The sequence below is a fragment of the Epinephelus fuscoguttatus genome, linkage group LG23 (assembly GCF_011397635.1).
Source record: "Epinephelus fuscoguttatus linkage group LG23, E.fuscoguttatus.final_Chr_v1".
NCBI lineage: Eukaryota > Metazoa > Chordata > Actinopteri > Perciformes > Serranidae > Epinephelus > Epinephelus fuscoguttatus.
This window is the reverse complement of record NC_064774.1, coordinates 29,547,653-29,560,899: the sequence shown is the minus strand read 5'-3', so window position 1 is coordinate 29,560,899 and position 13,247 is coordinate 29,547,653. Positions and strand designations below refer to the sequence as shown.

Genomic DNA, 13,247 nt, shown 5'->3' with positions numbered 1-13,247 from the left:
CATCGCCTCTCCTCTCTGGAGAAGTGTATGTCTGAAAGTCTGACTGGGAGTGTTCTGGCTTGTTCCAGTGCATTAATGAGACCACAGGAAGTCAATGAGAGAGGCCGCTAGCCATTCATCCCCATTACCATTGTTAGCCCGTACTCAGGGAGGTAGAGAGAGCGGCAGGGACATAATTGAAATGAATCACCCTTCCTTGGCAGAGCAGGAGCGGAGTGTGTTGAACTCTGAATGTGTGCGTGTGTAGTTAGATGTGTGTTTTGCAGTGGTAGACTTTAGATATTTACACTTTGAGAGGCATCTCACTGTCTTTGAATCAGCATGATGTCACAATCCCAGTATTCACAAAGACAAGTCTCCTCTTGTCTTTGACCCTCTCTGTTTAAATGACTGTAAGTCAATACTATGGGACATACACTTATTCACGTTCTTTCAAAGGGATAGATGAGATGATCAATACCACTTTCATTTTCCTCCTGTTTCCAGTCTTTATGCTAAGCTGCAGTTGGCTAATCAGCTGTAGCTTCACATTTAATTGACAGTGGTATTGTTCTCCTCGTGTAGCAACTTCTTCTCAGCAATAAAACAAGAACACGAATTTCCCAAAATGTGTAACTTTTCCTGTAAGCCTGAACCCCTCCTTTGTTGTCAACATTTTACAGGTTTATTCTAGCTTTGGTTGATGTGTTCTATGTCCACTGAGTGGGTGGAAGCCAAAGTGATGACAACCAACCCAGTCACCAGAAGAAAATGTTGGCATTGTGCGTTTCTGCATACCACAGATCTGTTACATTTGTACATTTTATATCATATCAACGTATAAGCTGACTTTGTCAACAGAATTTGTTGTGTTTCAGTGAGTCATTGTCGCATTTCCAGCTGCTTTTTAGACACCAAAAATACATTCGACTGACACGTATGGGTACTCAATGTCAGAGCCGTACGCCCTTTGGAGGACAAAAAGCCAAAGATCTTATTGATGTCAATGCAATTTTGTGTGTGTTTAGATTATAACTTTGACATTTTTTGAATGCATTTATTTCTTCTTAAATAAACATTTGTCTGAACCCTCGGACTCACCAGCAATCCTGATCAACATTCTTCTCACTTAGAGGCTATAGTGGCTATAGAGGCTAGAGTAATGATACTCGTATCATATTAAACTAGAAGACTGAAGGCATCCAGTGGTATCAACCATGTTATGCTAGCTTCTCAGGAAGTGAGCCAAAAACACTCCACAGTCAGGCTAAATTTTGGCAAGGGAAAACAGCATGGTCTTTTCACAGAGGTCCCTTGACCTCTCACCTCAAGTTATCTGAATGAAAATGGGTTCTGTGGGTACCCACAAGTCTACCTTTTACAGACACGCCCACTTAATGCTAGTCCCATGCAACTTTGGGCACAAACTATGGACTTCTTTGCATGCAGTATGAATTTGTTTTTGAATATTGCTTCATACTGATCTCCCTGAACAGTATTTGAATTGCATAACTTGGGTCTGACTGGAATGTGATGATGTAAGCCCCAGTAGTATTTCATTGTAATGAGACTTTTTTTTTTTCTTCAAACAGACATCACTCAATAAAATGACCTGTTGTGGCCTCTAGGATAGTCACAGTCTCATGAAACTTTACAGCCAAATACTAGAGACCTTAAGCATTCGGATGATGGATGGCTATCTTGGGTATATTGATGATAAGGTGGATTTATCAGCAGTTTCCAAAATAATTGCTTGCCATCCAATTGCCGAAAAATGCAGTTCTTACAGAAATTACCAAATATCAAGTTTTTTGACATCAAATCAAAGCACAGATTTTTTCTGTGGTGTTCCTCAAGGTCTTGGTGTCTTATTGTGGTCTTCTAAAGGGATTTTGACCATTGTGTTCAATCCTCAACATGTCTAAATTTAGCACCCAGCACATGGTATCAACTCCAAAATTGCTGCAACAACTTATGACACATAAATGATCATAGGAATGGCTGATTAATACTTAAGTTATAATGTTCTAATAGTGTATATGATACAATATGCACTCTAAACCTTTAAAATCTGAATAGGCGCCTGACCAAAACGAAATGTTTATTACAGATTTATGATTAGAAAAACAGAGTGACACAGAGTGCTGAGCTGAATCTCATATTAATCTTGAGGTTTCCAGCTTCCAGATGATGTATACCATTTCTGTATGGCATATACTGTTGACCTACTATCTCCCCCAGAAGATCCCTTGTCCCGCACAAAAAAGCAGACAAAAATGGGTCTACATGTGTTAAAGACATGTCTAATAATTGGTGTTCGCAATACCTTAATGAATTAAGCTTCCTTGGTCCCTTTAGTGTACGTCCATCCATGTGGGATGAATGATGCAGAGGCTGGATATTGCTTATCTGGATGTCTATAGTTGATTGAATCACTGTAATCACTGTAAGTGCCGTCTGTAAATAATCAGCCTGTTAATAGCCAACTGTTTGATCTAGGCGGAGATTTTGCTGTAGATGAGTGATGCTGCTGTGCTGCAGCAGCTTTCCACTAAAGCTAACATTAGCTATCCTTTAGTTGTAACATAATGAATATTCACTTATGTTATGGGCTTCAAATCTGTGTGAAAACCTTGGTTAACTTGCTACAGCTTGTAGACGTTTTTCCATTTTTCTCCTGATGGGACTGTACATGTACATGTCCCACCAAGAGGGAACACAGAGATGATGATGTTGCATTGCCAGGCTTGCATTACTAATTGAAAGTACTTTTTGGAGACATGCTTTAACCTCCACTTTGTATGCTGTTGCTGTTTATGCTAGATGCTGGATCGTTTTTCCCCCAAAAAATGGCGTGGTGATGAAAGCCTACTCTGGATAATGTCTTACCAATCTGATGCAAAAGTGTCTTTTTATTTTAACCCAAACATGATCTTTTCCTAACCATAACAAAGTGGTTTTTGCCTAAACCCGACCACATGCCAACCACAGCGTTTTTGACATGTAAAGTTTTGTAAGGTTTCAACATATCTGCTACATAATAATGTACAAATGTAACATATTTGTGGTTTGCAGAAACATATTTTTTTCTGGTGACTGGGTTGTAATAACACAGCAAAGTCAAAGCAACAAACCAAGTTAAAAGAGTGTTGAGAAGAAGGTTCTCTATCTCTGCATTTCAAGGTAGACGGCTCATCATGGATGAAGTGGGTCACACATTTCCTGACTGAGAGAGAAAGAAAAATTATTTTAAACTAGCCTATTATGCTGCCGAGGTGGCCATGAGATGGGATTTTTTAAACACCATTGTGAAAGGTGTCTGAAATTTAAATGTTGAGGACAATCTTCTGCAGTGGTGTCAAGGAGAAATTCTGGTCACCATGACTGAACTACACTACAGCATATGAGTGTGTGTGTTCAAGTTCTTTGACTCATGTTTTCATGATGCTTTGCTCGATTACCCATCGCTCCTCTCCTCTTAGACTCCCCCTGGCTGACAGAGTTGTTGCCAGGCACAGTCGGCCTCAGCGTGTGCATGTGCGAGTGTAGCTGTGTCTGCATGCCGTGTCGAAACTCTTCCCCGTCACCACTTGCTCTGCCGTTAGCCCCGATGTTTCTGTTTGCACCCGTCCCTCTGTCTGATCCTCTCCGTCTCTCTCCCCCCCGTTCCCCACCTTCCCCTTCTTCCCGGCCTTCCCCTCTCTTCTTCCCATCTCGCCTCCTCTCTCGGCGACTCTCCCTCCCTCTCCCCCGAACTCCCCGTCCGCTCCTTCTCTCCCGTCACCTCTCTTTGCCACCATCCCTCTCCCGCCACATGGATGCTCCGGCGGCAGCCTGTGGGGTGAACTGCCACAAAGCCTGCCGAAGCCGCCTGGCCGTGGAGTGCCGTAAGAGGACAAAGAGCATTAGCCACGAAACTCCGCCAGCCCTTCAGGCCAGATCCTACAGCTTCCCTCCACCTGCTAACACCCCGCCAAGCCTGCAGAGCACAGGTGAGTGAATAAAGTGCTCATGGCAAACAGCCTCACAGTCTTAAAATTTGCAAAAGCACTGGCAGAAGAAACCCTAATGCAGCCATCCTCTTATGAAAGTAAAGCTTAGAGAAATTCTTACAACACATTTATAGCACTTCACTCCACTGCAACAACTTCACCTTTTTGATCGCTGCTTTTGTCTCCCTCCGAGCATATGGAGCACTGACATTTGGAAGATATTCTCAAACAATAGGGTGTAATTTGCAATGGAAATGTAATTGGCCCACCGTGGTGAGGCCAGTGACTCATAGGTGCAGTGTTTTCATCAGGACATTAGCAAAAGTGGTGCCCTGCCTGGCTTTAATATCACTGTGAACCTGCTTGATCAATGGCCCAGACAACGCTGCAAGACAAATGAAAAGGCACAGTAAACAGACGAAGGCCGCACATCTTCATTAGCCTTAGGCACTGTTTTGCATTTTCATTTGATTGACCAATCTGTTTCTCATTTCTGTATCCTCACCTTCCCTGTTTCCATCAGTAATTGCTGAAGAGGACATAGAGACAGTGGAGGAGGGAGTGTTTGATGTCCACCTATAACCAGGTAAGAGAGGCTTTCACTTCTGCCGCTAAAGAAAAGTCCTTGTATTCTCGCACTACTCACTGAATTCCAACTATGATTGTTATTGACATCATCGTTTGTGTTCCTAATCACCGAAGCAGCAAATAGAAAGTCACATTTTATGAACATCTGCTCTTTGATTCAATGGTGACCATTAAAGGAATAGAACAACATGTTGGAAAATACCCTTGCTTGCCTCCTTGTTGAGAGTCTAAATAAGAAGATCTCACATCTGTACGCTAAAAACGTAGTTGGAGCAGGCAGCTGGTTAGCTTAGCTTAGCATAAACACTGGGAACAGGGGCTCTGTCTGAACGTAGTAAAATCTGTCTACCAGCACCTCTGAAGCTCACTAAGAAACGTGCTGTATCTTGTTTGTTTAATCTACACAAAACCCAAAGTGTAAAAATGACATTTGGGGTTTAAAAGACTATTTCCTGGAGTGTTGTCACTGTGACACTGCCATACAACCAACGAACACTCTGTGAATTTATTAAAATAGTGGCATACATAACCCTGGCATATGATTAGTGAATTTCAGAGGTGCTGGTAACCAGATCTTGTTTCATTTGGACAGAACACGGACTGTATAAAACAATGGATCTAGCCATAGTGAGGTCACCCTTTGGTTTGTGGACTCCTTTTTTGAAGCCTCAAGTTTGGCATTTTGGCTGTCACCATCTTGGATTTTTGGAGTCAGAAGTTAGTTTATTTGGACTAAAGGTTTAACACTAGCGGCTAGCTTGGTTAGCACAGTGCATTCACAGCTATAGTTAACTGTGATGATGCTAATACAATTTTTTACTAGCAAAAAACAGGCCTAAAACCATTAAAACAAAATTTATTTATTAAAAAACTGAACATCTTCATCCTTAAGAGTTATGTTAGTACGATTAAATGCTGAATGAGACTTTTTTAGGTGACCAAAATGTTACAGTTAACTTAAATGCACTGAAAACACACTAAAATAGTGACAGCTATGGCGACACCTGTACTCTGTGTATCTGGGGTTTACACCATGGCTACATTGCCTATTTAACGTTGTTTCCATGGTAGCAACCTGTCAATGGATGGCACCAACCTGTCACACCCTTAATCATAAATAACTTTAAGCTTTGATCAAATAAAACGCGTGTGTTATATAAAAATTCACCTGGTGTACAGTTTGTTGAAATTTAATATTAAGGAAAACCATTTTACAGCAGACATAAACATGTTAGTCTCTCCTGTAAGGTTGGGCATTTTAACAGGGTGGTCAGTGGGGATTCATTCACTTTTGTAGCCGACCTCAAGTGGCTCTACGAGGAACTGTCAAAGAACTGTTGAGGAACTGTAGTTTTTGTCACTTCTGTTTCCGATCTTTATGCTAAGTTAACAACAGCTGGCTGTAGCTTTTTTGACAGACATGAGATTGGTACCTCTTGGCAAGAAATGAAAAAAATGAATGAATAAATGTGATGGCCAGATGTAAAAAACAAACGTTAGGCTATAAACAAAGTACACCACATCACAACCACAACGAGGTTGTAAAGCCGTGTTTGGGGTGATGACGGTCTGTAGTCTTGTTTAGCCACTTGTTAGCAAGTAAAAGCTATAAAAACAAAATTCACAAGTGGGGCATTTACTAATGTATTTTAGGTCGTCAAAACAATGTACAAACATTATAAGCTTGTGTTAATCACAGACCTTACTTCGGGCATCTAACCAAAAACCAATTCAAAAAACCCAACGACTTCAAGACGAGGAAACCGTAAGTAAAAAAAAATGCTAATTTCCGGGTTTTAGGATTCATTCTTGCAGCACTCTACAAACACAAGTTGCATATGAATATGGCATCATAGGCATTCAATCAAACAGCAGTTTTGTCTTTTCAGATTGTTTGATTTTAATAATTTCATGCAGGCCTGCAGATAGAAAACTAATGAGCATTTTATAAGTGACTGGAAATAATGGAAAAAGGAAATCTGGAAAAAGATTCTTCTTTCTTGTCTTCATTTGTTAGTAGCCTTAATAAAGATGTAACATCGTTACTTTTATCATTAAGGCCAATACATAAGTTGGCAGATTAACAATAGAACAACAGATCACACCTAAGAGCTTAAAAGACCATGGCCTGATCAAGCTACAAGGGAGCCCTAGGGCAAATATGAGCAATTAGTTGTTTGCAAAAAATGTTTTTAGGAATATGTATCAACTGGAATAATAATAGTCTTAAGGCTATATTTTTCACACAGGCACTAAGCATTATAATCACCACCTTAAGGCCCTTTATTTTTTCAGTTGGTATTAATTGGTGGATATTCCCCAATCAGTTAGACTAAGAAAACCACAAACCAGATGATCACCAGCCCCACCCGGGACGCTGCCATTATACACACTTATCACAGTGCTGATGTGTTTTCATGTAGATATATTCCTTCCATATTTAAACCTGTACCACTGGATGTATCAGTATCACAATCCTTGCAGAGGCCTTGAGGTTGTGTGTGATTTTGATGAACAGGCCAGTGACAGTCTCCAGCTCTCTATTTCAGAATCCCTCCTACGGTCGGTGTGCAAGAAGCCAAATGAGCGACTGTCGGGAGCCAGACACAGAATGTGCTACAGTATGTCAGTTCAACAACCCTCAACACTGATGAGAAATTGCACTGAACACAAGCCAGGATACCTACATGCTGCCACGCAGTGGACACATACCGCAACGACAACACCAACTAACTCACATGAATGTGACAACCAATGTGAATGGAATGTCTTTGTATAATTTCTATGTACAATTTCTGCATTTTGATTATATGTTGGCCCAGAGTGTTGCTGTAAAACTTACTATATATATATATGAAAAAAAAATCCATAAAATTGTATTTCTTGGTGGAATGTTAAAGTCAGTGGAGTTGATAATTTGAGCGCACTTTGCTGCAAATTGGAATGGCTGTCTATTTTTTTTTTTCTTTAAAACATAAAAGAGGTGCTGTTATTGCCAAGAATGTAAACCTGCCACCCAGACAAAGCTACCGTGTTCTTTGTCTGACAAGCTCCGCTGTTTATTGTTTATCATCTTGTTTTGAAATACATTTCAGTGGACCAATAATAGGACCAATTTTGATGTCAGATAAAATATTGTTGATTCGTGGTGCCCGACTGAAGCATGATGACAACAGCAACCGTTTGGCCAACAAAAGAAACGACTGTGTGGACAGTTATAATTAGGATGGACTTTGAACAATGTTATATTTTTGTCATGTTTACCTGAATATCAGTAACTGTCCTGTAGTTATTGCCGTGGTGTTGTTTTCAGTATACAGTACTGTCTTGTACTAGCGCACTGACAGATGAGCTCTCCTTTTGCAGTACTGTGAATGTAGCACAAACAGTGAAATACTGCTGTCAGATGAAGATCTCATTTTCCCCAATAAAGGCTGTATGTTGACAGCAGAGAGCAGGAGGCTGGCTAACTTCCCACTGATTCTTCTATCAGTTTTTGAATGGTTTTCGGAGTTCTGTCAGTACAGATAATCAAAAGAATAATACCCACACGGAAGCTTTTCATTTGACAGCAGTGTGTAAATTGTATATTATTTCCCTGAAGATCTGTTTTGATGCAAGTTGTATTTTGCTGTTTTTAATCCTGCATGCTTCTCCCGCCATAACTCTATTTTCTGGACAGAGATCGAGGATTTTTTTTTATGCTTCAATGTAGCACGCCAAGTTAGCATTTATTTAGGAAACATGAAGTATTGAACTTCCAGGCAGAGGAAATGTTTCTGTTGCTTTGTGCCTGTGCAGAGATGAATTCACACTCGAGTGCCATATTGTTAAGTGCTGGTTTGTCATTGAATGAGACTCTTCCTGTTGCTGGTATTTATTTTTCTGTATAAATAGCTAAATAGCTGCCGGTCCTTCTGTGTTGCCGCCTGCCTGACGAAAGATGTTTGTTGTCATTCCGTGAATGAATCTTTCAGACTGATGTCATGTTACTTCTTGTGGTCCCCAGACGATTCCCAAGTATTAAATGCAGCAGGCATCACTAATATGTGTTCTGGTTTAGAAAAAGGGTTTGTCTTGCCTCTCTTAAATGGAACGCTTTAGTCCTTATAAATCAACACTTGTATTGCAGTTCACTAGCAGCTGCTTTGATCTAGAAATACAGTCTGTTTGACTTACTTACATTTCTGTTAAAGGAATATTTCACCCGCAAAATGACCATTAGTTACTCACTGCGTTATCTTGAATTCGTGAAGAAAATTACGTTTTTCTGCCATGCCTTTATATTGAACAGAGAATCCAAAAAATTCTTCATGAATTGAAGTAATCAGGGTCTGCGTTTCCTGGGCAGTATACTCCAAGTCTCCTCATTTCTTGGATTTTCCGTTCACTATATAGGCATGCGAGAAAAACAAAGTTGTCTTCATGCATAACTGATTGGTAATTTTGCAGGTTAAGTATTCCTATAATACTGGTCATTTTCAGATAAAAGCAAACAATTTCATATGATTTTAATATTTTCAACTTGAATAACTCGTGTAATGCTGCGTTCACACTACATGCAACAACGCAACAGCGTAACCAGCTACATCATTGCAGAGTCGCAGAGTGTTGCTTAAGTGCTCATAAGCGCAATGCTAGTTACAGTGCATCATCATGTGTCTACAACTTGCCACACTATCATCCAAAGTTTGTATTCAGTCAAAAAAATATCTGTGCTTGTGATCATCTCCATTTTAACATCACATTCCGCAGCCTCATTGCATCGCCGTGGTCACTGCAATACATGGAAAGCTAGGGCAGCGTTAGCTAACTGAGCTAAATAACACAGTACCATGTATTATTATACATCTATGAGTACCACAGCTAGAAGCAACGATATATGATTGGTTGAAAAAAGTTGAGGCTGGCTCAGTTTTCATTTGTTAGCAGTGACGTGTTTAGCATCAGTTTGTAGCTTCATGTCACCAGCTTTCACTGAAAATGGTTGGTAACCTGTTGCATTGTCGCCTGTTTCGTGAACACAGCAAAAGACTTAAAGGGATACTCTTGCCAATTTTCAACCAGCTTTGTATCACTACATTGTGGGTAGTATGCATAAATGAACTGTGGTAAACTTCCCTCCATTTAACTTGTGCCCAGATCTCCCTGCTTTTCTCCCAGCATTTTCCAATATCCGGCGGGTTTTTGCTGGCTCTAGGTCTGTTGCTTGAACTACATATTGTACATCCTCATTTATGTATGCCCACCACCACTAACACTTAGAGTATAGAAGTGGATCGAGAGCGAGCCACCCCTCTCTCTCTTTCTCTCAAACTCAGACCAAACTCTGATCAAACGCCAAAGATTCTGTTACTGCATTGCCTGCTTCTCACCTAAAATGTCTTCAGAAACATATTTTAGTGCACTGTTTAGCTCTAATATGAGAATTTGTGAATAGGAAGGGGGTGCCATACTGTTTCCTGTATTGTAAAAATGGAGGCTGAAAAAAATTGAGATCAAATGGTAAACCCAAGCTACGCTGATCAAATGTGAACCAAAATTCTGTTACTATGTTGCCTTATTCTCACCTAAAATGTTCTCAGAATCTGTATCTGACCAACTACTGTTTAACTGTAATTTGAGATCATTTGTCACCAACTGGCCACTATATTGTTGCCTGTGTCAAAACGAATGAGTGCGCATTACTTCACCCACCAGCTGGAGCGTTTATTGGTCGAGTAGTAGCGCAGTGCATTCTGGTTGTTGTAGGCTTTCTACCTCTTGAGCTGTGTGAATGCCACAGTCTTTTTACTCTGTTTTCTCTGGTCACGTAGCACCGATTTCAAAACTATTTGTGTCTTCCTACTGCGTAGACAGCCCAGTTTATGAAAAGACCATCTTTCCAGCAGTGAAATACTTCTTTAATCTCTGGGTTAAGAAATCTTAGGTTATTAAAACCTTTTCAAAACTCAACCTGGAAACACTTGTCAAGTCAAACTCAAAGCAATTTTTCTCCAATCCTGAAAAGATGACATTTTGGAAATAAGGTTCACTTAGCAAAAGCGATAATACTATTGTTGCACAGCCTTTAATCTGTCCCCGCGTTGAATGCACAATTCAAAATAGTCCCGATGAATAAAACATAAGACAAAGAGGTCCAACACTGAGGCGGGTGTGAGATGATTTGGCTGGCACTCCAACTGCAATATTGCTTAATACAAAATAGCCCATTAGAATACCAGAATAGCCCACAGCACATTGTTACTTATTGATGCAACTACTTTATCATGTTGTAACTCCACCCTTTCCAACAGAAGGGTTTCACAGCCATTGCAACACAGCAAAATCTCAAACCACATCCCCTCCCAAAACATCCCAATCCCAGATGTTGAAATCGATCCTACAACTGCCACTGCACACTTCTGCCATCCTTCATGTGACCACGACCCAGTGTCCTCTGACTGTCTATTATAGACATTAATAACCAGCCCTGAATGAGCCTTGCAGTTGGTGCCACATCTAATTACTATCAGAGATGAAGTCAGTCTGGGCCTCTGATTGCCTGGCTCCCGCTCTGTATGTTCGGTTCAATGGGAGGACATCGATCTGGCTATATCCAGCCTTTGAGTCGGCTCATATCTCATCCAGCGCTATGATACCGCTAAATGCTCTCATGTGGGGCTGTGTCGGCTAACAATGAGCTGATGAACTGCAGAGGTGATGTGCTCATAACTTGGCCTATCGACCTCGCTCACACACAGAGCTGCTTTCGGTGTTAACCACACGATTATGCAACTGCGATTCAATCATTTCCTGTAGCTGCTTGTTCTAACAGTAAAGAAATCCAGGGTACATCATTGATAACAGACAAAGAAACATTTACTTTTTTGTGTTTTCAATTGAGGTGATTTGCATGCTGAATCCACACAAAGAAGAAGGCGCCACGGAAGAGTATGCAGACTCCACACAGAAAGGATCAGGGCTTAGAAGCAAACAAAGAGGCTTCTTTCTATCAGGCGACATGCTAGGCAATGTCTCTGCAAGCAATGAAGTCAAGATTTCCAGATTTGTGTCTTTACCACAATAGCGGTCGATACAGGGTAGACAAAAAGAAGCGGGAGCCGTGCCGTAAACCTGACACTCTAACATAATATCCCCTTTGAAATATCACACTCCCCACATCTCCCCACTGCCACTTTTCCCTCCAAAGCCTACACGACTGCGCCTTAAAGAGTGTGTGTGTGTGTGTGGTCATCGCTTCTGCAGCATCGAACGTCTCTTTTAGCTCAGTGATTGATACCTCCCATTCAGCTATAGAAAAGCCCTCCTAGCAGCACAGCCATTTAGCGGGCAGCCCTATGCGATATTGATCTGAAATGAGGGAAATTGAATAGCACTGCAGCTAATTACATAGTAATGAGGACAGGAGAGAAATAACCTCATTCATTGTTAGCACTCTCACACTGCAACCTTGATTGCAAGGAAAGGAAAGATTCAGGGTCTGATAGATGAAACGAAAAAGATGCCATTCGCCCCTTCAACAGATGGTACAGGCTTATAGTCCCGTGCAATTAGACAGAGATTGCAACGCACATCACCCTGATAGGCTATTGAGAAGGCTATTTGTGCCAGAGATATTGGCAGGTAGGTATTTTAGCAGCTATAGATACACATAAAAGGTTATCATGGATGGAGAAAAGGATTTGGCACAATGAGTAACCACATGCAATATTGATTTGCTTGAGCAGCACATCACTCTTAAATTTCCTCTTGTAAGACTAATGAACAGATTATTGATTTGATGTCCGCTCATCAAAAACTGGGACCGCCGCCAAGCTTGGCTGTGATTTGACGTCTGCTCGTCTTTTTGAACCCGCCATGACACCTGCATCTGCAATGCTGTTCCCCTTGTGGTGCACTGACTGCAAGCATCTGGAGCTGTTAACCTCACACCAAAGTGGGGGTCATGGGCATCATGTGCCACTTGGTGGCAATGTTGAGCTGTTAAATGGAAATGCGCGTGTTGTGGGGGGATTTCTACCAGGAAGGTGGGAGCACTGCCAGTGATATGGCAAAAAACACAGAGCCTCTGTTTGGGTTTATGGTGAATCACAATGCAGCTTCACAATGCAGATAACAGCACCACATTTCTCTGTCGTTTATATGTTGCTTCCCATAAAAATCAAACCTATGCATATGCACAAGCGGACACACACTGTAAATCAAATGAAATGTTGCTTCATGCTTGTTTTTCAAAAGCTGACAGTCCTCTCGCATCCTCTCGTTCGCCCCCACACACAGACAAACTGAGGAAAACCCTCCAGTATCACTGCAGCTACAACACTTTGCTTGCAGATTCTCACGTGATTGTGTTTCATCAGTTTTTGCGACACTTTCAAGTAAAAGTAATTTTTAAAAAAACATCAAACAAAATTGATGGCAAGTAAAACAAGTCAAACAGCCTCCAGTGGAAGTGCCTCTTGTGCTTAAATTCTGCTAATCTGGCTTTGTCCACATTCAAGGCGCGGCTCTGTAAACTCACAGAGTTGAAGCTCCATGAGAGGGCTGCAGCCTTAATTGCATTAAGCTCATTGCTGGTGAAGCACTCAACACTGTAGGGGGTTGCAATCCTCATTAGAGTAGAATCAGTTATGACGAATATTGCTTTGAGAAAATGTAACTTATGCTGAAGAAACCCGATGGGAT

The 13,247-nt window shown here is 41.1% G+C and overlaps 1 protein-coding gene across 2 annotated transcripts in view; it reads left to right on the top strand.

Annotated features, from left to right (window-relative positions):
- The window catches only part of LOC125883513 (RAS guanyl-releasing protein 2-like), a 53,494-nt gene extending 44,887 nt beyond the window's left edge, over positions 1-8,607 (top strand). For both annotated transcript variants that reach the window (XM_049567830.1, XM_049567829.1), the window contains exons 15-17: positions 3,813-3,971; positions 4,495-4,557; positions 7,109-8,607. In XM_049567830.1, coding sequence (XP_049423787.1) covers positions 3,813-3,971; positions 4,495-4,553 — 218 coding nt within the window. In that variant the 3' untranslated portion in view covers positions 4,554-4,557; positions 7,109-8,607. The remainder of the gene's footprint in view (positions 1-3,812; positions 3,972-4,494; positions 4,558-7,108) is intronic.
- The last annotated feature ends 4,640 nt before the right edge of the window (positions 8,608-13,247 follow it).